We start from the raw sequence: 26685 nt of genomic DNA, 5'->3' as shown, positions 1-26685 counted from the left end.
AAACTACGTAACACAGTCCAAAGAATGTAAAAGAATGAACAAAACAACAACAATACAGAATAAACATACAATTATATATATAGAGAGAGAGAGAGAGAGAGAGAGAGAGAGAGAGAGAGAGATTTTTATTTTATTTATTTATTTTTCTTTATCTGTCAAGTCCTTTTTAAAGTAATTAATATTATTTAGGTAATTTATTATATTTTCATATGTACTTCACACTCCAGTCCAGTAGGAAGCGGAAACGCGCATTATGCCAAAGCTTCGTAAAACAGAAGAAACTCCAGCCGGAAGTATACAAACTCACATGTTAGACGAACGTGTGAAAAACAGATTTACGACGTTTAAGGAGTAAATCTAGGAGCAGCTGGAAAAACGTGAAAACTAGACTAATGACGGGAACACGCATATTATAGATAATTTCGGTTATAATTTGTTTTACTCTCCGAAATGCCATTTTCAGCATGTCTACAGTATCTGCATTGACAGCAAAATCATTTTGTTATACTTATAAATAGCGGTGACGTGTAGCGCTGAAAATCGCTGTTAGTTTATCTGTAGAAGTTAAATAATGTCATCCTCAATGACAATCCCAGTTATAGATGTACAGGGAAACAACTTTAAGGAGTTGTGGGCAGCAATGGTGATAGCCATTAAAACATCTTCATTCATCGCCATTGATACGGTAAGAAAAAGCACATTCTGTACTTAAAATCTCAACCAAATGTGAAAATTCAAGTGTAAAATTCTGAAATATAACTCATTCATGTATGCGGCCTCTTGTAGGAACTGAGTGGTCTTGGATCAAGGAAAGCTCTTCTAGCTGAGTGAGTAAAATATTCTTATCCAACATAGTCCTAAAGGAATGGAGAAGTGGGAATGTTTTTATTGTTTTACTTTTTTCTTTCCTTTCAATCCATTGAAGACAGATACAAAGCCATATGCCATGCAGCTCGCACACGGTCCATACTTTCATTGGGCTTTGCTTGTTATAAAAAGCTTGACGACAAAGTAGGTCTCTAACATTAACATTTATTTTTTAGTCTGATTATGTAAATGGACATTTCATTGAATCTTGTTCATTTCCTGTTTCTAGGATGACAGCACATACCTGGTCCAGGTTTACAATCTGACCTTGCTTTGTTCAGAGGAATACATCATTGAACCTCAGTCAGTGCAGTTCCTTGTACAACACGGATTTGACTTCAACAAACAATACGCTGAAGGCATTTCTTATTATAAGGGTAATGATAAAGTGAGTATGACTGAACCGGTCTATTTCAGTCTATATATCATTGTTTGCTGTGTATCACAATAATCTGTTGTGTCATCGTGTTCATGATCAGACGCTTTTTTGCTTGTTTTAGGGAAGTGATGCCCATGGGGTAAACATGCGCTCCTTGTTCATAGAACTGCTTAGGGCCAACAAGCCCTTAGTGGTCCATAATGGTCTGATAGACATGGTCTTCTTGTACCAATGCTTTTATGCCCATCTTCCTGATCGACTGGGCACCTTCATTGCCGATCTGTCCCAGATGTTTCCATCAGGCATCTATGACACCAAGTATGCAACGGAGTATGAGCTGCGGTTTACAGCCTCATACTTGGAATATGCCTATAAGAAATGGTATGTGGAATATCTCTATGTCAAAAGTACAAAAAAAGTGTACATGTCTGTGCAGTGGCTAACATTTCAGGTCATTTCTTTGTCCTCCACAGTAAGCTGGAAAATAGCAAAGCCATTGCAGGAGGTGGCAATGGGAGTCATGTGTTCCTAGAGTTTTGTAAATATACAGGCAGCATGCAGAGCTACATAGACTACAGGCCGTGCTTGGACAACCAGAATCAGGATGGTGCCCTCAACATCTGTGTTCAGTTCTCTGTGAGTTCCTCCAGTTCAATTTTCAAGTTTATCAGCATATTAAAATGATTTCTGAAGCATCATGTGACACTGAAGACTTGAGTATTGGCTGCTGAAAATGTAGCTTTGCCATCACCGGAATAAATTACATTTTAAAATCAATTAAAATAGAAAATAGTCATTTTAAAATGCATTATTTCACAGTATATCACAGTTGACTGATGCACCTAACATTAAAATATCAAAATATTTAAACATTTAATCCTCAAACTGATGTAGAATCAACAAAATGGAAATATATTAAATATTTCTTTAATGACATTTTTTGATCAAGATCAATGTAAGTACTGTAAATATTGATAAATTATCAGATTAAATTATCAGCATTTTTAATGGCGTTTATAGAATTTTCTTCTGTATGAAACTTAATTTACAAAATCCCTTTAAAATAAAGGTCACATTTACCTTTAGTGTGAAATAACTTGAGATGTTTCCTCCATCACTTCATCTGTTATGTTTCAATAAGAGTGGTCTCTTACTTTTTTCCTGACTTTGAAACCTTAATTTGTCAAATAAAACCACTAGTTGATGATAACTTGCTAGTCATATTCTGTGAATATAAATACATTTAATTCGAATTTTAATAGATCTCACTTTTACTCATCCCTTTATGATTGTATTCTTTAGGCCTGAAGAGATGTTATACTCCAATACAAAGTTTTGTATGTGACATTTGGTAATTGTTTTCTGCTCTAGGCATATGGATGGTGTCCTAACGGCTCTCAGTGCTCCATGTCACATGACACAGACCTTATAATCCAGCAGGATGAGAAGATCAGAGAAGACAAGAGGAAGAAGAGGAAGCGCAAGAACAAAAAGAAAGGTTCTCAAGGGCCCACTGAGGCATGCAGTTCCCCGCAGGGCAAAAGGTTGCACTTTGAAGAGACTGAGCTGGACCAGGCAGTGCCCATATCTGAACATCAGGAGAAGACCCCAAGTTCTGAGCCAGCAGATGCCACACATGCGTTTGAACCTGAGAAAGCAGATAGCAAAAATGGAAATGAGGAATCTCAGCCGGAAGCATCTTCTGAAGCTCCTGTTAGACCAAAAGAGAAGAAAGCGGAAGGAGGAACTCACCGAGCAGGGTTTGATGCTTTTATGACCGGCTATATTTTTGCTTATGCCAGAAACCTGTCAGAAAACACAGAAGAATCCAGCACTGCTCCCCTCATCCCTGCGTGTCTCAATAAGCTCTTCCTCAGTGGCAAGTCTCTTCCTCTACATGTAGCCAAAAGCACCTTCTCCAAGTCTTCAAAGGCTCATGTGCACAAGATGGAATACGTCTGGGGAAAAGGCACTGCTGTAAAACCTGAAGGAACTGCATAGAAACCTTTGATTTTCAGATTTCAATTTTGTGAACATTTTGGGTCAAATAAAAAATAAAAGTTTTTCTACAGTTTCCTCACCATGGCTTGTCTGTTTTTCCTCTTCTGATTTATTTTAATCTAAATTAAGGCAAGCAAGACTGTATTATTGTAAGTGTATTAGACTAGACAGACATCACACGTAATAGATACTATGAAAGAACCTTGAAAAGCTTGGTTTAGGTCATAAAGCAAAGCCACAGTAAAAATCAATGAGACATTCTGAATTTATTTTAAACAAATGGGAATATACACATGCATTTAAACAATTAAAGCCATATAAATGGGGAAAATAAGTCCTGATTTGTCTTTGGTAGAAATATACATCTCTGAATCCGTTACAAATCTACAATCTAAAAGTGTTGAAAAACAGGACTGAAAAAGGCAGAAATATAGAGTTAAGAACAAACTAGCAAGAACTGACCATTTTCAACATGTACAGAAATATCTATTCATCAGTTCATATAAACAACAACACAGTTTAAACAGTTCACAGACATAGTAAAATTACTTTTTCTCATAAATATCAAAATAAATCCTCTCTATAAAACTATCATGCCTTGGTTAAATTTATTGCATAGAAATGTAGTGACAAATAATAGATAAAAAAAAAAGTTCAAACCATTTAACTTATTTCAAGTACAATTACGATTTTAAGTAGATACAGATGTGGACTTATATTTTGAAGACCTGAGAGGTCAAAGAGTGAAAATGATCCTCATTTTGAAATGATCATGGCACACACCGTTAGCGTAGGATCAAATCAGGAGCTTTTTAAGATTCGAGACGACATGGAATGTTTGCTGCATATTTTCTAGGCCCATGCAGTGCAAAAAAGACTCAATCACCTTTCTCCAAAGACATTTGTTCTTCTATCAATTCTATAATTAAGCATGTAGAAACTGGATACAGTTTGTGGACAAAAAAAAAAACAAAAACAGCATGTGGTATGTGCAACCAATAGCATGTATTACAAAGAAAAAAAATATATACATATCACAAAATGTGTCTCATCATTAGCCCTGTGTAAGGTGACGTCCAATGAATCTTCCCACTGTTGAAGTTCTTCATAGTGTGATGGGTAACAGTGTTCACACCTCTGTTTCGTGCTCTTTCGATCAATCCAACCCACCCTTTTAGCTTAAGTTACAAGGGTTTACTTCCCCCAAAGGAAAAAATATATACAACTTATAATCATATTAAATATTTAACGAACATAATCTCTGTTCGCGTGGCATCTGATCAGATCAAACTTGAGGAAGCGTCCTCAACCAGGCTGGTGTGTGCCCTTCAACCACCTAGATATCACATCTGGAGATGCGTTCTCCTGAAGATGTGGCTTTGCAAGTGGTGAGGACTATCGGACAGAGTTCCTGTGGCTCTACAGACATGCTCAGCGTGAGCGAGTTCTTGTTGGAGATCATCAAGCCATCCTGGTCTTCAGCCTCCATGTCCTCGCATAAGCCGCCGAGGCTTCTGTTCTGTATCTGGCTGAGGATTGTGTCCTTATCGTCCGCAGAGCTTCCTCTGCTGCTGGAGCAGTCCATGGCCTCCGCTTCTCCTCCTTCAGAGGGTACCAGAGGCGACCAGTCCTCTGCCGCTCCCACTTCCTCCTGTCTTGCGGCTCGCGGTTTGTACGGAGGGATCTCAGTAACTGCGTACTTCTTAGCCCAGCTGCTCAATGCTTTTTGCTTGCTTTCACTGCCGGGCTGTCCAGCCTCGCTTTTGGACGTGGGGTGAGATGAGAATAAGACATCCGAGTGGGGAAGCAGGGGAGAGACGGGGAGCGAGTGGCACTGGCGACCGGGCAGCTGCCAGGATTCCGGCCAGGATGGGAAGCAGTTGTTTCCGGAGGCTGCTGTGCTGATGTTGGGGTGAGGCTGGTATGAGCTTTGAATGCCATGAGGTGAGTGCAAATCAAACATGAGCGAGAAGACCGACTTGCTGGGCATGTCGTAAAACTTGATCTTGCCACCTTTTAAGTCCTCTCTGGCACTGAAAGGGTTGACTTTCGGTTGGCCGTGGATGAAGCCCTTAGGTCCTGGGTTGTAGTAAGGGTCCTGGACGTTCACTTTGCGAGCAGGCTTACGAGAGAAAATGTCAGACTGGCTACGGGAAAGCCAGATGTTTCGACGTGGACGGGGGGACTTGGGTGGAATCTTGTCATCCTGAAAAACAAGAGGATTTAACCTCTTTATACCCTTTTCACCTGGACCTAGAACAACAATAAGAGAGGCATGAGGCACATTGGGTAACATTATCTAACAGAGATGAAAAAATGCTTTACAATTATTGTTCATTGTTAATAATCATTTCTATACTAATACATTTTAACTCCGTATAAATTGACCTTCACTACCATTGCAAAGTTTTTTTTTTAATTAAAATTAATACTTTTATTCAGCAAGGATGCATTAAATTGATCAACAGTGACATTTCAAATGATACAAAAGATTTTAGTGCAAATAAACGCGGTTCTCTGTTCCTACCGTTTCCACAAAAATATATATATAAAAAAAGAAGACAACTGTTTTCAATATTGATAATAAGTAATGTTTCTTAAGCAGCCAATCAGCATATTAGAATGAGTTCTGAAAATTCATTTCACATTGAAGACTGGATTAATGATGCTGAAAATGTAGCTTTACCATCACAGTAATAAATTACATTTTAAAAATATATTAGAATAGAGAGTTATTTTAAATCACAACATCATTTTACGATATTACTGTTTTTGCTGTATTTTTGATCAAATAAATAAAGCCCGGTGAGCATAAGAAACTTTTCAAAAACATGGAAAAAAATCGTATCGACCCCAAACCTTTGGAATGGTATTGTATATTGATAAATACTGTAAGAACAGATCTTCATCCTTAGTTTATGATTATACCAAATGCAGTACCTAATACACTGATATTCATTCACTTGACTTGAAGTGTAAACACTGTAGCACTATCAAAACATTGCTGTGTTAGTCTGAGCATATTGACCAGAGATTGATATAACAACACTGGCTCAGCCAACGGAGTGAGTTTGGAGTGTGTTGACCAATGGCAGATGCAAGAAATGTTCCCGAAAACCTGTTTAAAAACAAGATTTTTGCTAGTCACTAAATAGTGTTGACACTTTTAAGCCTGAAAGAATGATCTTGAACACTAGGGGGTGACAAAATCTGTATTGTTAATTTGAATATGTGGAAGGCAAAGCGCTTAATCATGTTTAACATCTCAAAACTCAAAAGCACACAGCACTCAGAAAAAAAAGAACAAACAAATACAGTACATGAAGTGCAAAACTCGACTATATGCATTTAAACACATCAGAAACTGAGCATTACAAGGTTGGCAGTAATTTTTATAAAATATTTTGTAGTGTACTGTCAGTTTAATGCTTCTTGGCTGAATAAAAGTTTTAATATCTTTCTGACACCAGACGTTTGAATGGTAGTGTATCTGAAGCATGAGACTAATCTCTTCTAGCCACACATTGTTTTGTGACTTATTTCTTGTTTGTTCAGGATATGAAATAACACTAAACGGAAACTCGGCTGTGACATTGCAAAGAAGAGAAGAAGAAAGTAAAAGCTGTGCATTATAAGTAATTTTCACAAAGAAAGAACATCCAATCCATAAAGCTCATAGACAAGATAGCGTTACTGTCTGCAATCCCGTTAGTTTTCCAGTCTCCTTGCTCTTAGAACTCATTGGCCCTGAGGAATTACATGGAAAGTGAGGGCTGGATGGTATCAGCAAAGCCTCAGGGGGCGACAGGATGTACTAGCTCTCTGTCAAAGCAACTCACATCAAAGATGCGTTCAAAGCACATCAAAGCTTTTGGTTTAGTGCCAGAAATAGTAAATGAAATATAATGCCACGGACACCTGTAGTTTTCATTATCATATTGACTGTTTGCAGGTTAGACAAATCAATACTGGGAGTGAAATAAACATGTTTGTGCACGCGTGTGAATAAACACACCTTTAGGCAAGGGTTTTTTCTCCACCTCTCCTGCAGTTTGTAGCATCCTCTCCCTCTCGGATTCGTCAGCTTTCAGCTTTTTCTGGATTTCTTCCAGCCTCTTTACTATATCTGGGAACGAGGGCCTGAGCTTTGGATCCATCTGGGATATAAGTGGAGGCAACAAGAACATGAAAACACATCAGCATCTAAATCTGGGGGAGCGCCATGTTCTCACTTCTGTTCTAAGAATGCTACACTGCACATATGTTATAGTGGGACAGTTCCACTTTCATGGTGAAAATAACCAACAATGTTGTAGTTGCTCATCTGTTGATAAGCTCATATGAAATCCGTAAAAATTATTTTTATATAATTATTATTGTTCTATATTGTATTATATTATGCAAAATGGGTACACAACCATTCAAAACCATGGGGTCACTAAAACATTTATGTAAAACAGTTTAGTGTGTAACAATATAATTATTAACGGGTTAAAGCAAAAAAAAAAAAAAAAATAAAAAATAAAAAAAATCCTGAGGCTGAACTTTTTTCTGGGGGCAGGCCGGGGGGAGGGGATGGGGCAGCACATGCAAAGCATGCAATGACTGTGCAACTTTAACATTTGAAAGGATGCTATGTTCTAGGATACTATAGCAAAGTTATTGCTTTCCTTATGCAAACAGATTTTTTTTCATGAATATATTGTTGACCTGAAGAATGAAAGCTATATTATACACTTGGAAAATGATGAGCTACATCACCGCTTATCGACACTAGGGGTGTGACAAAACACTTAACTCACGAGATGAGACAAATACATGGTTCACTAGAACGAGACAATATTTTTGTACTATTTTTAAAGAAATTTTCAATGACATAATATTTGTCTTTTAATTACAAAAAGTAAAACATTGCAGTTGTATTTTGAAATATTCTAACTAATCTAGGGCTGTAACTAACGATTATTTTGGTAATTAAGCAATCTACTGATTATTTTGGCAAGTGAGTAATCTGATATTTTTTAGTAACACAAACAGACCAAGTGAAAACCAGGCTTTAGTATGACTATTTATAAATAAACTAATAATAATTGGCTCAAATAAAATATCAAAACCAAGAAATTACATGGTTTTATTGAACAACACTGTTAAAACACATAATGTAATATGCCTATACATAATATGAACAGAGAGAAAAGTGTTTATTACATTTGAAATATGGATATTTTTCTTACAAAAACGCATGGATTCACTAAAGAAGGCCTTTATTCACCCCCCGGAGCCATGTGCGGCATGTTTTATTATGGATGCGCTCGTTTTATTTGACAATTGGTGGACTGTTCAACTGCAACACCCACTGACTGCAATGATAGAGCTTGGAAGAGCCAGGACAATTTGTAATATAACTCTGACTGGATTTGTCTAAAAGATTAAAGTCATATACACCTAGGATTTCTTGAGGGTGAGTAAAACACAGGCCAATTTTCATTTTAGGGTGAACTAACCCTTTAAGTACATTATGTATTATAACAAATACTTGCAGAGGGCGCCAATGGCCTGGTGACGTTTCACTTTACAGTGTGATTAAACAATGTTTAAATCCATTCAATTTTAATATTTGGCCACATGCAAATTCAGAAAATTTTATTTTGAAATCGCGATGTACAATAAATAGCATATTTAGAAATAGGTTGATGTATTCTCCTGTATTAAAGGTTTATAAATACTTAACGTTGCAAATCTAGTGAAATAATGTACACTGTTTTCCCAGATGTATGTTAAGCAATTCAAATTCACAGCATATGCAGAGGAAGAATTTAGCTCCTTTCACACATGCAGTCTTTACTGGTAAACTACTGGTAAGTTACCATTAAGAGATCATGTGTGAACAGGACCTTTTTTTAAAAAATCCTGGTAAATTTGTTCTGGTAATCATATCGTTCTTATGGAAATTTCATGATTACTCTGAACAGTTTACAAAGCTCCGCTGCTTTTTAATTAGTTTTTCTATGTAAATATGCACTAGATGGACATCTTTGAACAATGTGCCTCGCAACTTTTTCAACGTGTCACGCTTCTTTAACTTTAAGCCCTGTATTAAATAAAAATATAGAATACAATTAGGATCAAATACAGCAGCCAACATTTGAAGTGGATCAAAACTTTTCATCAAAGTTGTCCTAAAACCTAAAACCAAAATGCGTTCTTGTCTTAGGACAACTTTGATGAACTTTTTTGATCCACTTCAAATGTTGACTACTGTATTTGGCGCCTTCTCAAAAGTACTACAAGAATCAATAATGGACTGATACATAGAAACTCACATTGCAACAGTTGAAGGCAAGCTGCAGGAAGTCTGAAGGGCAATCTCCAACCATGTGCTGGAAGGCATGGTAATCTAAGCCAAAGTTCTGCAAGGAGCAAATGTGGGGGGTAAATGTCACACTCAGGACAAAGAGTTTTTAATTACTAGAGTGATGTAGTTACAAAGTTTATCCTCAAAACATTTATTGGCGAGGTTTAAAACAGTGAATTAATGCTCACTTCAGTGCGTGGTAGGTAGTCAGGGTCAGCCTGTATCCTTGCAATTATCTCACACAAAATAATGCCATACGAAAAGACATCAGCCTAGAAATGAATACAGAGAAATTATAATGTGTCTTGAAAGATCCTGGCAAAAAACAAGTCTTGTGATAGTGCTGAGTGTCAACTGCAACTGTGGATCAAACCTTCTCGTTATACGGCTCATCTCTCAACACTTCTGGAGCCATCCAGAATGGGGATCCCACCACAGACAGCTTCTCCCCCTCAAAACTGAACACAGAATGATGGTCAAAAGGCACTGAATAAATACAGGCACTTAAGAGTAAATGACACCTGAAAGTTCAGCTGAGGCAGCAGTACTTCGAAAAGGGAAGTTTTTGAACAATGTGTGCTGAATAGGGAAGGGGTGACCAGATGATCAACAACATGACTACTCCATTAGCTTTGTCCAATTTTTCCCCTTTTCTAGTTTCAATGTTTTTAGTGGCAGTGCTTTAAATAGAACTTTTGTCAGACCGTTTTACACAACATTATCTTGCACGTCTGCGTGAGCATGAATGCAGCATTCACCGCACCTTCAAAGGGAAAGTTCACCCAGAAATGTAAATATTGTCATCAATTACAGATACTTTCGTTCATTTTTAAAACAAAAAGCCTGCCTTTACAGACATGAACAGATGATATATGATAAGATAATTTAGGCCTGACGTGTGAGAACAAACCTCATTGGTTTTGGCCAAAGCTCAAACATGCTTACGTGACATGCAAAAACAAACCTTGCTTTCACACATCAGGCAAGCATGTTTGAGCTTCCACATTTACATATTTTTTTGATGTGCTCTATGTATGTGTTTCCCTTTTTTCATATATGAATAAAAGTCTACATTAAATCCATTCATTGTATAAAGTGACGGTGTCTCTTCAGAACACTTTTGATTAAACCTCTCTATTCATGTGGGTTACTTTTCCAATGTCTTTATTTTTGAAGTGTCAAAGTTTTGGTTGAGTGGATTTTAAATGGAGGGAGAGAAATGTTATTTAAAATATTTCAGTGGAGGGTTTAATTGAAAATATTTTCTGACAATTTTCATCTTTGGGTGAACCAACCCTTTAAAACAGTGTATAGGTAAAAAAAATAAAATAAATAAAAAAAATAATAAATAAAAGCAAATTTACCAATTTTCTTGAGACCCCTGCAATTGGGTTTATCCCACCATGCTCAGTCTAGCTGCTTTTGAAAGCACATCTTGAAAGTGCATGTTATGTAAGCATTAACTAGAAAAATTTGTCCATTGTGGTCCAGTGAGCCTGAAATCAGTCTAATAACACAGAGCTTCCAGTTTACAGAGATTAATTGACTAGTTTTTCAGGTAAGCTAATCAACTAATCATTTTTATTGAAAATATGTTGTATTACACTAGTAGTGAGGAGGTCATGGAAGAGGAAGGGTCTTGAGCTGCTCTGGTATTATTAGCTCTCTTAAAAGTTGACTTTGGACGGCATGTTCCTTCCAAAACAGATAGCACCACCCCCTGCCAGTACTGCTTGCATCTCACCATTGCTTCCTTTCAGATTGCTATAAACAAAACAAAATGATGCCCACTCTATTGCTGTTATAATCATAGGCAACATAGGCAGCAGAGTGAAATTAGTGCATGCTTTACTTATTTTGTAAGTTTCTAGGTTGCCTGTTACTCACTCATGACTGGGGATTTTCTCAGCAAGGCCGAAGTCTCCGACGATCGCAGTGTAGCCATTCTCATCAGACTTGATCAGGCAGTTCTGAGAGAACATCAAAAGGAAAGAAACAGTAACTAGAAGAACATATTGCTCCTCCCACAGGATACCTTACACTCGAGATTCAGTCAATTAGAATCACTTAAACAGAAAGTAATGATGTAGTGAGGAAAGCCACAGGGGTGATTCCCACAGCGTATAATTACGAGAAGTCCCACAAGTGCTTAGGAGAGAACGCAACAGCTGGAGGTAGAGATAGCATGTCAGCACATGCCACCAACAAGAGCACTGTGAAAACTAAATCAAAGCACCTGTTTCACTAATAGTCTTCTTGTTTATAAAGTTGCATCATTAAACCCACAGGACAAGTGTACCTTCAGTACATTCTGTAATTACCTATCTTTATAAAGCTAATAAAATCATGCAATGTAATGACTATTTATGAAAACCCTGAAAAAAGGTAGCATGACGTTTGACTTACAATGTTTTCAGCATTGATAATAATAATAATAAATGTTTCTTGAGCACAAAATCCACATACTAGAATGATCTCAGAAGAATCATGTGACACTCAAGACTGGAGTTATCGCTGAAAATTCAGCTTTGTCTTCATAGGAATAAATTACACTTTAAAATATATTAAAGTCCCCCTGTGGTCAAATATTTTATCCCTTAACACTTATCTTTGATCATCAAAATGACATTTTAATGCTTTTTCTTGTGAAAATAATTTATAATATATAAATAATGATGACAGGGTCCTGTACCTTGGAGGTGAGATCTCTGTGAAAAATGCCCTTGGAGTGTAGGTAACTGAGGCCCATGGCGATTTCCAAGGCCAGTTTGACCCGTGTGGCCCAGCTCAGGTACTTATTGCTGTCCAGCAGTTGCTCCAAGTTGCCACCATTAATATACTGAAAAAAGAGAAGACATATCATGTGACAAATATCACTGTCTCCATCTCTTTGTAGCTCTCAAATGCTCCATATTGTATTCAAGAGGGTACAACAGATCGGATGATGGGTTAAATTTGACTGGGTTCATAAAAATTGGAATGCACAAGAATCTGATAAAATAATTATCTGATATGTACAACAATAATGTGCAATAATGAAATCTGAAGCAACTTTAATCTTTGCATCATGGGGATCATAATTATTTCGATGGTCACAGTACTTTGTGTTTACAATACTGAAGTGAATCCAATCAGTTTCCTGTGGGTAAAAGTATTCCATGCCAACTCTCAAGTGGATTGGTTTTCAAGTCACAAAAACGTGCAAATTAGCAGAGCCCAGCAGGAGCCCTTTAAGTGCTTCTGTTTCACATAGTGAATTTGCATGACAGCACCATCTAATAATTAGGCAATTATTCTGCAAGAGACATATTAACTATTCTTTTGCAGCAGTGAATGGTTTATGTCTGATTAACTTTAAAACAAGTCTTTGAGAGATTAGCGAATGTGGCACACATGCTACTAACTAGGAGCCTGATGCATTCGCCACGGGGCACTGGTCTCAACAGCGTCCTAATTTTGGGTTGCCTGAAATTATCTGTGCTGACAGATAAAGGGCTCCATGTCTGACTAAACAGAGAAGACCTTAGTATATGGTAAGTGCAGCGAGGTACCAACAGGCAGACAAGACAGCACCGAAATTACAGCACCTTCCAGTTTCCCTTAAAGCTTTGGTGCCGTGTCCCGACTCAGGTTGTCAACAGACCTACTCCTTGGCCCTTCATCCATTTTAATGACTGCTACCATATAATCTGAGTGAGTAAACTAACCAAATAGGGTTTGTGCCTTTGTAGTCTAAGGACTCACATTTGTAGGCAAAAATAGAATCTTGAGGTACAACTCACTCTCTAGTTACTCTCTCAAAATTTGCTGTCCACAGCATTACTTTAAGATCAACATTTACAAAAAAAAAAAAAAAAAAACCTGCAAACATCTAATTATCTGATTTCCCTGGAACTTCAAATTGACAAAATGAACACTTAGCCCCATCCCAACTAGCACACCCAGCCCTCTCAGTCCTCCAATGAGTCAACACTTTCCTGCATGGGATGTTTTTGGCTAATAGTACACTGTAAAGCTCAACAAAAATGTCAAGGACACATAGCAGCATAATGTAAAAGCATTTTTCAGTTATCAATCCTGTTTTAGAAACAAACAATTTACAATCAGCTGTAAATATTTCTGTAAGCAAAAGTGGGTGAAGGGGAGGGAGCTTAGGAAAAGCTACATGTGGAACATTTGCATGTATGAAGACTGGGACATTTGTACATGGTAGACGGTCAGCTAAGCCAAATCTGGCTGGTTGTTCCGTCTAATCTCATTTCTCCCCCCTTTTTTTTTACAGACCTGATCTCATGCCCAACATCAGTCGCAAACGCAGGTCAGGGAGTCTTTCATTTGGAAGTGCTCTGTTGGCTTCATCTTTCAGTGGGTTAAAGCTAATCCTACGTCACACCAATTGGTCAGCAATGACTATTCGATGTACTGCCAGACTGGTTTAATGGAACAAAAAGGAGTAGCCCAGGTTAGGTCTAAAGCTGTGCTACTTCAGGTGATTAGGTGACTGATGTGTATGTCTATATAGAGCTAATCCTCTTGGTGAAACCGTAACTTTGAGTGTGTTGGGTGCTGATGCAGGTTACGACAAAGGATGGAAACCTTCCTGCGGGGCTGATTTCATAACTGTTGAGTGATGAGAGAGCTCTTTTAATACACTGTCAACTCACTCAACAGCTCTTAAATGAAGTGTCTTTATAGGAAAAAAAATTACTGGGAATTCCTAATAGCATGAGCAACATAAGGCCTCATTGGCTTTGAAAAATAGTATAATCCCTCAGCAGGCCAGTGATTACCACTGCACTAATACTTCTTTCTGTCAACATGCATCAAGAGCAAAGGTCACAGGGCACAGTAAGAACAAGTGACCTTCAATGATTTAAACTACAATGGAAATACTAACAGAGGCTTTGTACTTTATAAAGGAAAAAAACTCATATGACATATCTAGAACAGGTATCAAAGACACACTAGTGCATACTGTAGTAAACTACTTTATAAAACCAAGTTTCCTTCAATGCAGTGGTTCTCAACTGGGGTCCAGGGCCCACTGAGGGCCTCAGAAGGCTTTCAAGAAGGCCTGAAGATGACTTAAAAATGATTAGAAAGACAAAACATAACATTGTTTTGTTGAATACACACTCACTTACCCACTCAATGAACTGACGTTCATAGTAGGGGTTAAACGACTTCTGATTGTTTTAAAGTCGACTTTTATGTGATGAAAGTCGCGTCGAAGTTGACTAGTCGCTGATGATGTCATTAATGAACAAATATGTTTGGAGCTGTGACAAACCCCTTGTGAACAGATATGGCATATGACAGCGCTGCCCACATGGCTATTGCTCCTATAACAGCTCATTTTTATCAGTTCTTTTGCCTTGGGGTCGTAGATTTCTGCTCGTTCTAAATCGGATATGGATAAGGTAGCACAGTAAAGATTGCATTTATATGAATGCATTAGTGAGAGCGATTGCGTGTGTGAATTAATTCTACATGGCAGCATCTCTCTAGTAGTAGTGATGCTGTGGGATTTAGTTATTAAAAAATATATGCTTGAACTTTTCACTTTCTAAGCTATTTTATAGAGAAATCACAGAACAGCATTGACTACATTTCTGCACTGAATGATTCTGTGCGTGCGCGATCTGCGTGTGATGTCAATAAGGGAGTGACTTAAACTGTAATTCGTCAACTGGCCGCTAGAGGCTGACTGCAAAAGGGAGTCAATCCCATAGACTCCCCATGTTAAAATGCCCAACTTTACAACAGAAAAAAAAAGTTTACATTCTGGTTCGAAAATTTATTTTTGTCTATATAGCTAATTTTACCTTTCATGACAACTGTGATTTTATAACTCATCCGTTTAAATTATATTAAGCCTCAAAGTTCTGCATAGTTAAGGCTGTGGCCACTTGAGTGACTTGGATTGCCGCTGCTGACACTGTCGTCACACTAGGTGGGGGTGGCTTCAGCAACCATCTCCTGCCTTTTTGCCCATTTTCGATTAACCGGGAGTGATGCATGGTGACACGCTGCCAAGATGGCGACGACCCGCTCAGTCCACTTTGAGCTTCATAAACGCTCTACAGGAATCTACGGGTGACGGACACTACGTCCATGTTTTTATACTGTCTATGCATACGACCTACTGTCTGTAGCCTGTGTGTGTGCACGTTACAGTGCAGCAGCGCATTAGATTAGAACAGTGATTAACTTTCCTGTACATTAAGCTGTTTAGAATGTGCATTCTCCCGTTCAATTTTAAGCATCCAGGATTATAATCACACATGTCTTGTGGAGCTTTCGGAGTATACATTTGTCATTTTAACTGACAGAGCGTAAATGTGGAAGTCCTTCAAAGATTTATTATCCTGTTGCGCCCTCTATAGGACCAGCAACTAGTCGGCGTTAAGCTTAAAGTGTCATGGCAGAGCACTGAAGTGGACTAGTCGATTAGTCTGTGCAACCCCTAGTTCATAGTGATTTATGCACATTATACCTAAATTTATTTAAATAACTAAACACTTTATTTATACATAAACTACTTTTAAGTTTTAACTGGATTTTTAAACTGACTCATTTCCTGCTTAACAAGTAAACCCCTCTTTCCTGTGAAATCAGTATTCATCTTGAGCATAAGACTATATAGCACAGTAACATTTATACAAGCAGCATAATACACCCACACAGTTTGAGTTTGAGATGGTAAAAACAACATGCCTAAGGGGACTGCCGGTGGGCTCTCTAATATAATATTTCCCCTCGGCCACTGTGAACAAAGACTACACTGTTCAATGTCACAGTTGATTCACAGATTTAGGAATCAAAGGTACCCTGCAAGCACTCTCAGACCAACTTTTTCCAGCAGTGCAAGTATTATTCAAGAATTCATAAATTCAATACAGCGCTATTGGTACAAAAGGCTATCTTTTGCCCTTTTTCCAAGCTAGAAGGAGGCTAAGTTGCAATGTCATCTATGTGATAAAGTACAGTCTTAGTGTTTCAGGTACAGCTAATGAAGAAAAGTCAACTGTCTCGTGCATGAGGATATGTGAATGAAACACATGAGTCTGATGTCACTTACCTCTGTGAGAGCATGAAGTTGACCTTCCTGTACACACACCCCCATGAATCTACAACACCACAAAAACACAAAAAAGAAAGGTTGATGTTAGTTTAATGCTCTGAAGCAGCAGCAGCGGCAGCAGCTAAGGGTTTGAAGAGATTTCTAGGATGGCAAAAAACATACAAAAGTAAAAGGTCAATGTGCAATCAATGGCATAAGAGCAAATTCAGCATTATTGACTAGAATGAGCTGCTGCTGTTTATACCAGCGCTGACTTTCTCTGAGGCTGCTGTCCATTGGGCTTATTTTATGCTCTACGCTCATTTCTTGTGTCAAAAATGGCTTTTACAAATGACACCATAAACTCAGACAGGTTTATGGTGCTGTACATCAACACAAGCTATAAAATGGGAGACTGTCTCCAGTCGACTGGAGGGTAAAACTCTGATGTAAACACAGGCACAATGGCAGAATAAAGGCAAGATCTCTGCTTTAAAAAAAGCAGATTTTTTTTTTTTTCAGAGATGGAAGATGTGGCAAAGTATAATTTCTTTAAAGAGAAACAAAACAGTAATACATTATAATACAGTTCTTTAATGTCTGTAGCTTACACTATCATTTAAAAGGTTGGGGTAAGAAAGAAATTAATACTTTTTTCAGCAAGTGTTCATCAAATTAACCAAAAGTGACAAAGACACTTAAAATGTAACAAAAGATTGTTCTTTTAAACTCTCGATTCAAGAATCCTGACAAATGTATCAGTTTCCAATAAATAAATAAATAAATAAATAAATAAAATCATGGTAGTGTATGAATGCATAAATATCTGTCAATTGTGATGTCTGATGTGCCTCAAGTCTTTTTTGTTTATCCAGAAAGTCATCTCTTGCAAACAGTCAGAAAGTTCAGATTTGAATAATACAGCTGAAAAGTATGCGCAGTGTGAGGCCCACATGATATACACATGCAGTAGCCTTTCACCAATTTGTTCTCAGCAATGATGCAACGTATCAACGTCTCTGAATGGCCACCTCACAAGAGTCATTAGACAGGATAAAAATTTGTCTGTGTTTTCAAAGTTATATGGCCCCATAAAGCCCAGGCCTGGCTTTTATTGCGGGTCTGCTTTGGGATTTCTCCAACAAAGCTCCCCTCAGCCTTCTCCTGTCTGCATTACGGTCCCTCCACCCCCATTCAATAAGATGTAACAATGGTGTGATTGTAAACCACACACAGAACCTTTCTCTCACTCTTTCATCCACCCACAAACTCACATTCTGCTCTACAAACAAGCCAAGTATCACAAAAATGGAAGCAATAGCAGACATATTTAAACAATAAATCATATGTGTATTGCAGCATTGTTTGAAAGACAGCTGCTTTATTATTCTGGGTAGCATTTTGTCAGAAAAACACATTGATTCCAGGATTAAAAACATAACAACAACAGATAAAATAAAAAATAAGGTTACACTTAACCAAGTAATCTTAATTAACTACATGTACTGACTATATGGTTAGGGTTAGGATTAGGGTTTGGCTTAGGGTTACTTACATGTAATTATGTATAATTTATTGTTATAATAATAGTAAGTACATGTAATGTGTAACAAGGACACCTTAAAATAAAGTGTTACCAAAAATAAAACAAAAACTAATAAATAAAATAAATACTGTACATAGGAATAAGAACAATAAAAAGATCCAATTCCCCATTTCACCCCCAGATACAGGCAATCTCATCTGACAAAACTCACCAGTTCTACAATAAGCAAATGTCAAGAACCAAGAGGACAGCTTTTTGATCTCAATGAAATCTAAACTCAGGATGTCATTTCACTCCATCTATTGTTAATGGATTTCTGACTTGATTTCTGTGGAACGAGGAGGAAGAGGTCATCCCTGCTTTTCCATAACAAAGGAGAGAAAGATTCACATTGAAAGCAACACTCCCACTGTCTCACTTATTTGAAAGATTGCATTAATTTTCAGCCACTGGCAGTGCATAAAGGGAGACACACTCCTTGTTCAAAGAGTAGGAAACCTAATATTAATATTAAGCTACATCAGCCACTGCTTTATATGAATACTGCAGTCGTGTTTTTCTTTGAAACACATTATTTCCAATTTCCCATTTAGTTACAAGCTTGTTAAATTTACTTTTATTGACATCAGCTTCTTTTTAGTGTAAACCACAACTGCAAAAACCAACTTCATAAAGTAACCGCACAGAGACACACGGCAGCAGAGAACTTTCAAGACTGGGCTCGAATTTGCAAGAAAAGTTGTGGCCTAGCTTTGAGTCATGCATATTTTGCAATCTGCATGATCATGTTAATCCAATCAAAAAAAAAAAAAAAAAGTCTTAACCCACTGATAAAAGTGATGTACTGAAAGCAAACCTGAGTATGTTGGGGTGAGAGAGTCTGTTCATGAGTTGGACTTCTCGCAGCATGTTGGCACGATTACTGCTCAGCTTGTTCATCTTTAGAGCCATTACCTGGTCCGAAGCTCTGTGGCGCACCTAAAACAAACAAGGAAAATGAGAAATTCATTCTTCTGAAATTGAACCATACCTTACAAACAAAATGAAACAAGTCAGATGAACTCATTTAAATAAATACATGCTCTGAAGATTCATCTTAAAAGGGATACAAATACTGCCGCTTTTTGTTCAATGCATCTTGGGCCATTGCTTCTATCATGCTACTATCCAAAAATTGCATTGGAGAAAGTGAAACCCACAGCATTAGACCAACAATACCACTGGAAGTGCCATACATAGCAAATATGGTCTAAATGAACAGTCATTGTTAAAAATCATTATTACAAACCATTTTTTGAGGAAAATACTACGCACTGCACTGCACGACTGACTACTGGCCAAGTACCGTTAAGGGTTTCACAACATTTCTGAAATGCGCTTCTGCAGATCTGTTTTCTAGTTTCCTCTTTGTACTTTTATCTTGCTGACCAATTTAAAGACATTTAGGAAAAGAAATATCAACCACAGGATTTCCTCTTGAGTAAAAAAAAAAATAATAATAATCATCTTTTACATCTGTAAAATGCTGACTTCCTCAAACTGTATGCGGTGATGGAAATACTCAGAAGGATTACTCAAAATTCAGTGCTAGGGAACCAAAACATTGAAATCTGTGGTTAACTGCTGTGAATGTTGTATCCGTAACACATAGCAACATTTTATGAGCATTTCCTTTTACTTCAAATGCATTGTGCAGACTGTGCTGCATCTCAGTCTGGGGGATCAGCAGCCTAGGAAGAGCCCATTTCGTGTGCCCTCCTACAGTGAGAGCCGCCTGTCAGACATGGACCCAGATGCCTCCGCTACAGCACCCAAAATCTCAATCTGTTCTGCTATTATCAAGTCACAGCTTGCTGCCCATGCAACAAAACCAGCGTCCTAGGAAAATGTATTGGTTCCTCAAATGTAGATGGATTACAGCATTGAGCAACATGATTATTTAGGGACTATGCATATTGGTGTGTTTTTTTTAGAGTTAAGAATGTTTGTTTGAGCTTACCATATGGGTACAGATTGAAACTCATTTGTTCAAACAAACAGGAAAAGGTTATTCTTGCATTAGCTTTCCAGACAGGTTCTTGCAGACCCCCAACACAGCTGGTATTTGGCTCACCGTATTAACCCTGCCTGCGCCATATGCAGACACCCCCGGCCTGCCATCCTAAAACCATTCACTCTGCTTTAAATCTCAGCCACCTGTGTGGGGAAGGAAATATTCTAAATAGAAATCTAACAAATCAGTAACAAGTAATAAGGTCAGCGGGTCCAGGGGTTTAAACTGTAGTTAAAAAGCTGAAGTACTTTTTGATTTCAAGTCACTGTACTTTTTTCCAACTCTCTAAATAAATAATAAATATTCAAACAATTTACTTTTGCCTTTTTTTCTGAATCTTCCTTTTTAGGGAACCTTCCTCTCAATCTTCCTTTAAACATCTTTTTAGCTTCACGCACCTATGGCAATACGAGTTTAACTTTTATTATTATTTAAACTGCAAAAAACTATTTGCATGTGCAATTCAAAGTTCATGAAAGGCTTAAACATTTGCATTTCTTGGACACTCACTTTATTAAATAAAAACTAAGTTTAAAAGTGAAAGTGCCTGCAAGATGCAAAGTAAAGGGAGATTAATTCTTTCTAGTGAGAGAGTGCCTACATAAAACATACATCATAAAAGAAAAAAAAAACAGACTGGAAGCCACAAAACAAACTGCAAAGAAAAATTCAATGCATACACATACAAATCCTGCAAACATTTAGAAGTACAACTTTTCACTGGGACACTACCCTTAGAGAAATCTTTGTATCTTATTTATTTTAAGGATACATATTGTAAGAGAAATATTATTTAAATCAAGTCTGCTGCTAATACATAGCACCACAATCTACTGTAGGTAACTCTGAATGGACAGAATTAAAATAAGCCAACAGAGGCTTCAGAGTTGCAGGGTCTACAGTCTTTACATCTCTCCAGACACAGTTTGATCTAAAAATGACTGAGCTCTGATCTCTAAATGACTTGATACCTGGCCATGACAAAACATACAAGCTAAAATAAAACCTGATGCAGCATATGCATGTACAGGGAAGCTCTGCAGAGACAAATACTGCTCATGAGTGAAAGAGTTCAGTGCTATGACAGGAATTGATCTTGGTAATGGGCATCATCATGCACTGTTCTCTCAGGGCTTTTCTGACCTCAAAACTTCATTGAATTATTACTGATGCTCAGCATCAAGGGTAGTACTCAATTTAATGCATGAGGTCATCAGGATTTATGTGCAGCAAACAACTAAAAAAATGATAAATTACAAACTGTAATCAACACTACAGAGGAAGATGCATGTTGTAAACACCATCCTTATGTTAAACGTAAGGCAATTATTTGACATCTGACACACCAGCCTACTACTTTAGCTTGAAGAACAGAGAAATCACAGAAGCCGCACTGACTCTCACAAACTCTGAAAGCTACTCTATGCATGTTACTGGTTAAAGGACTAGGTAAATATATCCAATAATAGGTAATAGTATCTAAACAGGCTTTTTAATGGACTTTTAATATCTTTATATGACAGGATAAGTGCAGAGAAACAGGAAACTACTGGGGTAAGAGAGAAGGGAATGGGATCAGGACATGAACCAGGCCGGATTTGAACCTGTGTCACTGTCAGCCAATGACAGGCATTGCTATGCAATACTTTAAGCAGTATTCAAACAGACTGAGTTTCTCTGCATTTAAACTTTAACCACAATGTTTCATCTTCATTAACTTCAAACTCTGATATCATACTAAGTCATACACTCTCTTTAGCAAACTTAGGGCCTACTCTCTTTTACTTGCACAAGTTAACTTCATATTGTAGTCCAATACCAAGCAATCTATCATTACTGCTAAGGCCACTTCAATTAATTAACATGCCAAAATATGCACACCTATCTGACATTGCAACCTAGATGACAAATCATCAACTGATTCACAAGATTCCCTTAGGTCCTTTATAACTAAAGCTACGTTTACACGACAACGGTGTAGTCAGAAGCAGAAAAGTTTTTCCTTTGCATTTTTTAAAAAGTTTCACGTATACACAACAACATTTTTCAAAATGATTTGCGTTTAAACATATCCGCGAAAACGGCCAAAAACGCTGTAATACCTATGCCAGGCCAGTGGATGGCGCTGTCACCTTGTTAGTAAACAGTACCTGTAAGGAAGTGACGATTATATGTTGTATATAATGATCTCCACTGCTGGTTGTAATATTGGTGAAGTAAATCCACACTTTGCTGAAGTAGCTTTAGCAAACTCTTGAGTAGCAAACAGTACCATGTACTTTGCCAATGTTGTGTGTGTTTGTTCGCGCTTGCCTTTAAAATCGACACGTACAGCGCATGTCTACATACCTAACACGTACTAGGCACGCGCATGACGTCACCTTTTTCAAAGATTCCCGTATTGGTGTTTAAATGAAAACGATAACGGTGGCGTTTTCAAAAACTTGCACTTTAAAATCGTTTTCATAAAAATACGTTTTCAGTCCCCAAAACGCCATTGTCGTGTAAACGAACAGGTAAAAATGCATAAAGAGTTTTCCGTTTTTGGCTGAAAACGTTGTCGTGTAAATCTCCATCTATCTTTGAAAAAAAAAAACCTCTCACCTCCTGGTGTGCAAAAACTACAGGAGTTATCAAACCGTTGAATCAGATAATCATCATTTTCATGTTCATTTACAACTATAATGAATGATGTCAGAACTCAACTGAAATCAAAATAACTTATTGTCATCACACAACCATCTTACCTTGTAGACCTCTGAAAAAAACCCAGAGCCAATCCGCTCGCAGATGAAGTCATCAAGTCGGGTCAGGCAAGAAAAGGCATTGATTAGGGCCCGGTAAGACGAGGGACACACCCTGTCCAGCGGTGCTGGACTGGTTTCTGCTCCTCCACAATCTGGGTCCTCCAGCCGATCTGGCCGCATGGGGAACCCAGCAATGGAGTTGCGTTTGCTCCGCTCCATTGCTACTGGTGCACAACTAATCTGGTAGAGTATCAATCACCGGTTCACATTTTTGAATGTCCTTGCCTGACCTACAAAAGGAATAAACAAATAAATAGTTAAGTAATACATTGTTAATAATAATATGTCTCATTATAATACCCATTTTTACAATAACTGTATATTTGACTACTTGTAGTATTGCTTCTATTTGAGAGAACAATATATAGTGACAGAAAGCCAAAATAAAACAGTACACTGAAAAGTTGATTACGAAAATGCTTGATCTTGAAAAAAATAAAAATAAAATAAAATACTCCAAATACCAAAAATGCTATACAGAGGTAGCAACAGATTTGTTCTTCTGTATTGTGATGTACATTGAAATAAAAAAGAAAAGTAAAAAAAGCAGGGCGGAAACCTGTTTTATTCAGTAAGTTGCTGATTGGATATAGACAGATCTGAATGTGAGTTTGCAGCCTGATGTTTAAAAGGAGGATCATGGTCAAAAAAAAAACATGCATAAAAATTATTTCTCAATAAGATCAACAAAAAGCATAAAAAAAAAAAAAAGATTCATTCTGTGATGACTTTGAAATGGATTTTTATTTTGTGCTGACTAAAGAAACACTTTTTACATATGGTCAATTTCTTTAATATCTTTTCAATCCTTGAAAGAAAATCTGAAAACCGGTCTTTGGTGTACTAACAGTTATCAGCTATACTAATCACTTTTTGCACAAATATTTAAGACAAAATTAAGGCAAACACTTGGAAATAGGGTTGGGGCGGTAAACACACCTGCCAAGTGCAAGCAGATTTAGCCTCATTTTAAATTACTTTCACTGTCCAAACAAACAATGGTCAGTGGCATGAAAATTAAATCACCTCGACTAAATTTTCTGTAAATCAACACAGAATCAAGCCATTCCCACTCATTTCCCTTCATTCATCACAAAAAAAAAAAAAAAAAAACAGGACGGATACGGGGTAAACTGTCCCTGCAACATTCCAGTTGTAAGCTTGGGAACAAAATAGAGAAATAAATAAATAACACAAAACTCTGCCAGGATCTAAACACTGCCTTCCCACTCTTACATTCGAGTGCCACACCCCAGTAAAAGCCACTTTTAAAGAATCAAACATTCACGCAGGCCTTAGGCTGCTCACCAGCTGGCTCTACTTACTACAGTGTGATAAATCAACTCAGTCCTTTTCTATAGATATGGCTAACCTTCAAGAACAATTAATGTGGGCTGTCCCTCTGTTTTTGTTTCCATAAACATACACAACTAAATTAGGTGATTTACAGTAGAAAGCTACCAAAACTGTTGCACCATGTGTGTAAGAAGGGCAGGACTACTAAAGACAAGCCCTAAAACAGCTGTTTTGGTCATGATTCCAGTGGCAACATTCCACAGAGCTCATTTCAAACTTGACCTTCAGTTGGGACAGCCTTAAGGCCAGCCAACATTCAGTGCTCAGCTTACTGCATGCTTTGACCCATATACCAAACTCTATTTTCCCAAAATAACACTCTCAGCCTGGAAATAAGCTTGTCACAAAATGCACTGGGTTCCTACAAAGGGATTTCACCAACACTGAAGCGATGACAGTAAGCTGACTGTAAACATTACACAATAAGATCTTATATTTTGAGCTAAAGTTACTCTAATATTTGATATCTCATGATCTCTAACAGCCAAAAAGACTCAGGAATCCCAAAAGAGGCTGTAATGCCTTCACTTTCAACAGGTCATTCACAGGTATTTTAAATTACGTGATTAGACAATACAACTCCATTGACCTACTCGCTGATGATGTGAACAGCAGCATGTCTGACATTCCAAAGATTAGAAATTAAAAATGAGAATGACTTGGCCATCGTGTACAAATTTTTCAGCTCATACCACACATTTTTTTTTTTTTTTTGCATGCATTTAACATACTGTACAGTAAGGCTGTGTTTTTCATGAACCTGCTTAACACTTCAAAATCTGCTCAAGAAGTTGCTAAGAAGTGCTTAGACTCAAATAGGCCTAATTAATGACCACACTTAACATACTTTACAAGGTTAAACGCATAATACACCTCACAGGGTTAGTATATAAAATTACAATAACGATTTTAACGAAGAACAAATACGTTAAGGAAACTATGGCAACGGTTCCTAGCGATCCGGGTGAATTTGCAAACTGCTTTGCACACTAATTGTGAGTATAGGATAAACCAGTAACGTTAGTGCTAATGTTTTTACACGGCTTGCTTAGTTACTAGGGAAGCCAGCTCAAAGCGGACGCGAGAAACAACTCGGAAGTGCAAGTGTTGCAATCCGAGATCGCATAAATGATGCGGACCGAAAGTGAACTCGGTTGCTGCAAAACAAAAAGCGCCAGAATACCGCTGAGAATAGTGATCAGGTGCAACTGCATGCTGTCATTAAACTATTACTCATAGGTGGAGACCAAAGCGCACTTTAATTGTTTACTGGCACACGCGCATGCTTCTCAAGCTTAACGCACTTTTAAAGAAAACACCCTACTGATCCTACACAAAGTTCTGTGTCTTACCTGGTCATCAGGCTTGAAAGTGAAGCAAAGATATTCTGGCGGTCCAAAGGCTTCAGTTAGTCCCATTGCATTTTGCAACAGCAGACGAGGGCCATATACTACAATCCATATATTTACATGTAGATATAACTGCTTGTTTTGACCGAGCGTCGGCTAGGCTATATTTAAACTCCGAGACAAATTCAACAACACAAGCACAGTGTGAGCCTGTTGAAACTTAATTTACCGCGACTTTCACAAACTTTATGATAGAAACTCAGTTTTAACGTGCACAAATAAACAAATGCGTATGTTTCGTCGCGCTGTCCACAAACATGAAGCGTTCAGGAGAAAATAAATAACGCGCGAGCTCTTTCCAGAGAGTCCTTTTTTATATCATGCCAGGCTCTTCGCTCAGTTTCTATTCTAACTCATTTAACAAGCAGTGAATCTCCAAAGATATTATTCCATTTAGGGTGAATGAAAATACAGTGAAGTAAATTCAAGAGGCAACCACTTCCATAACAATTGCCTCTCCCCACGGACCAAACTTACGTTTCTATTTGATGGAGACAGACGTCAGCGTCGGCCATAGAGATACAAGAGAACTCTTAAACTGTATTGTTTTGAACCAATCACCGAACGCAATGTGGGCGGGTCTTTGATTGATTGACTTGTCCCTGGGCGAATCAAATGTTCTCTCAAGGTACAGCTGTCTAATGATAGGCTTGCTTGTATGGCATACTAAAATACATAAACAAAAATAGATTCGCAATAATAAATGGTTATTAGGTCGTCTTCAAAACTTATCTGAAGGTTTTAAAATGCATTACTTGCCATTATGGGATCAAAACAATTGTAAGAACAGTAAACAGTTGAGGAAAATGCACTGACAATATTAACATAATTTATTTAGTTAGAAATTGG

General features: G+C 37.7%; 2 protein-coding genes across 3 annotated transcripts; one reads left to right on the top strand and one right to left on the bottom strand.

Annotated features, from left to right (window-relative positions):
• Positions 1 to 257: 257 nt before the first annotated feature.
• LOC109104032 (target of EGR1, exonuclease) lies at positions 258 to 3327 on the top strand. The gene is made up of 7 exons (XM_042718326.1): positions 258 to 685; positions 787 to 826; positions 914 to 1011; positions 1097 to 1255; positions 1368 to 1627; positions 1720 to 1882; positions 2618 to 3327. Exons 1-7 carry the CDS (start codon positions 572 to 574, stop codon positions 3245 to 3247), a joined length of 1464 nt encoding a protein of 487 aa, XP_042574260.1. The 5' UTR covers positions 258 to 571; the 3' UTR covers positions 3248 to 3327.
• A 167-nt stretch (positions 3328 to 3494) lies between these two features.
• Positions 3495 to 26463, bottom strand: LOC109052465 (dual specificity testis-specific protein kinase 2-like). 2 transcript variants are annotated; one of them, XM_042718325.1, is made up of 11 exons: positions 26314 to 26463; positions 23012 to 23301; positions 19068 to 19189; positions 16684 to 16732; positions 12295 to 12441; positions 11490 to 11572; positions 9976 to 10060; positions 9791 to 9874; positions 9571 to 9657; positions 7263 to 7404; positions 3495 to 5500 (listed from the first exon to the last, which is right to left on the bottom strand). In XM_042718325.1, the coding sequence occupies exons 2-11, from the start codon at positions 23228 to 23230 to the stop codon at positions 4584 to 4586; spliced, it is 1935 nt and encodes a 644-aa protein (XP_042574259.1). In that variant the 5' UTR covers positions 23231 to 23301; positions 26314 to 26463; the 3' UTR covers positions 3495 to 4583. The 2 variants fall into 2 exon arrangements, with proteins under 2 accessions (XP_042574259.1, XP_042574258.1); XM_042718324.1 differs by lacking the exon at positions 26314 to 26463 and adding an exon at positions 25780 to 26307.
• Positions 26464 to 26685: the final 222 nt, after the last annotated feature.

This window comes from Cyprinus carpio, chromosome B2, assembly GCF_018340385.1.
Source record: "Cyprinus carpio isolate SPL01 chromosome B2, ASM1834038v1, whole genome shotgun sequence".
Lineage (NCBI taxonomy): Eukaryota > Metazoa > Chordata > Actinopteri > Cypriniformes > Cyprinidae > Cyprinus > Cyprinus carpio.
This window is presented reverse-complemented; position numbering and strand designations above follow the sequence as displayed.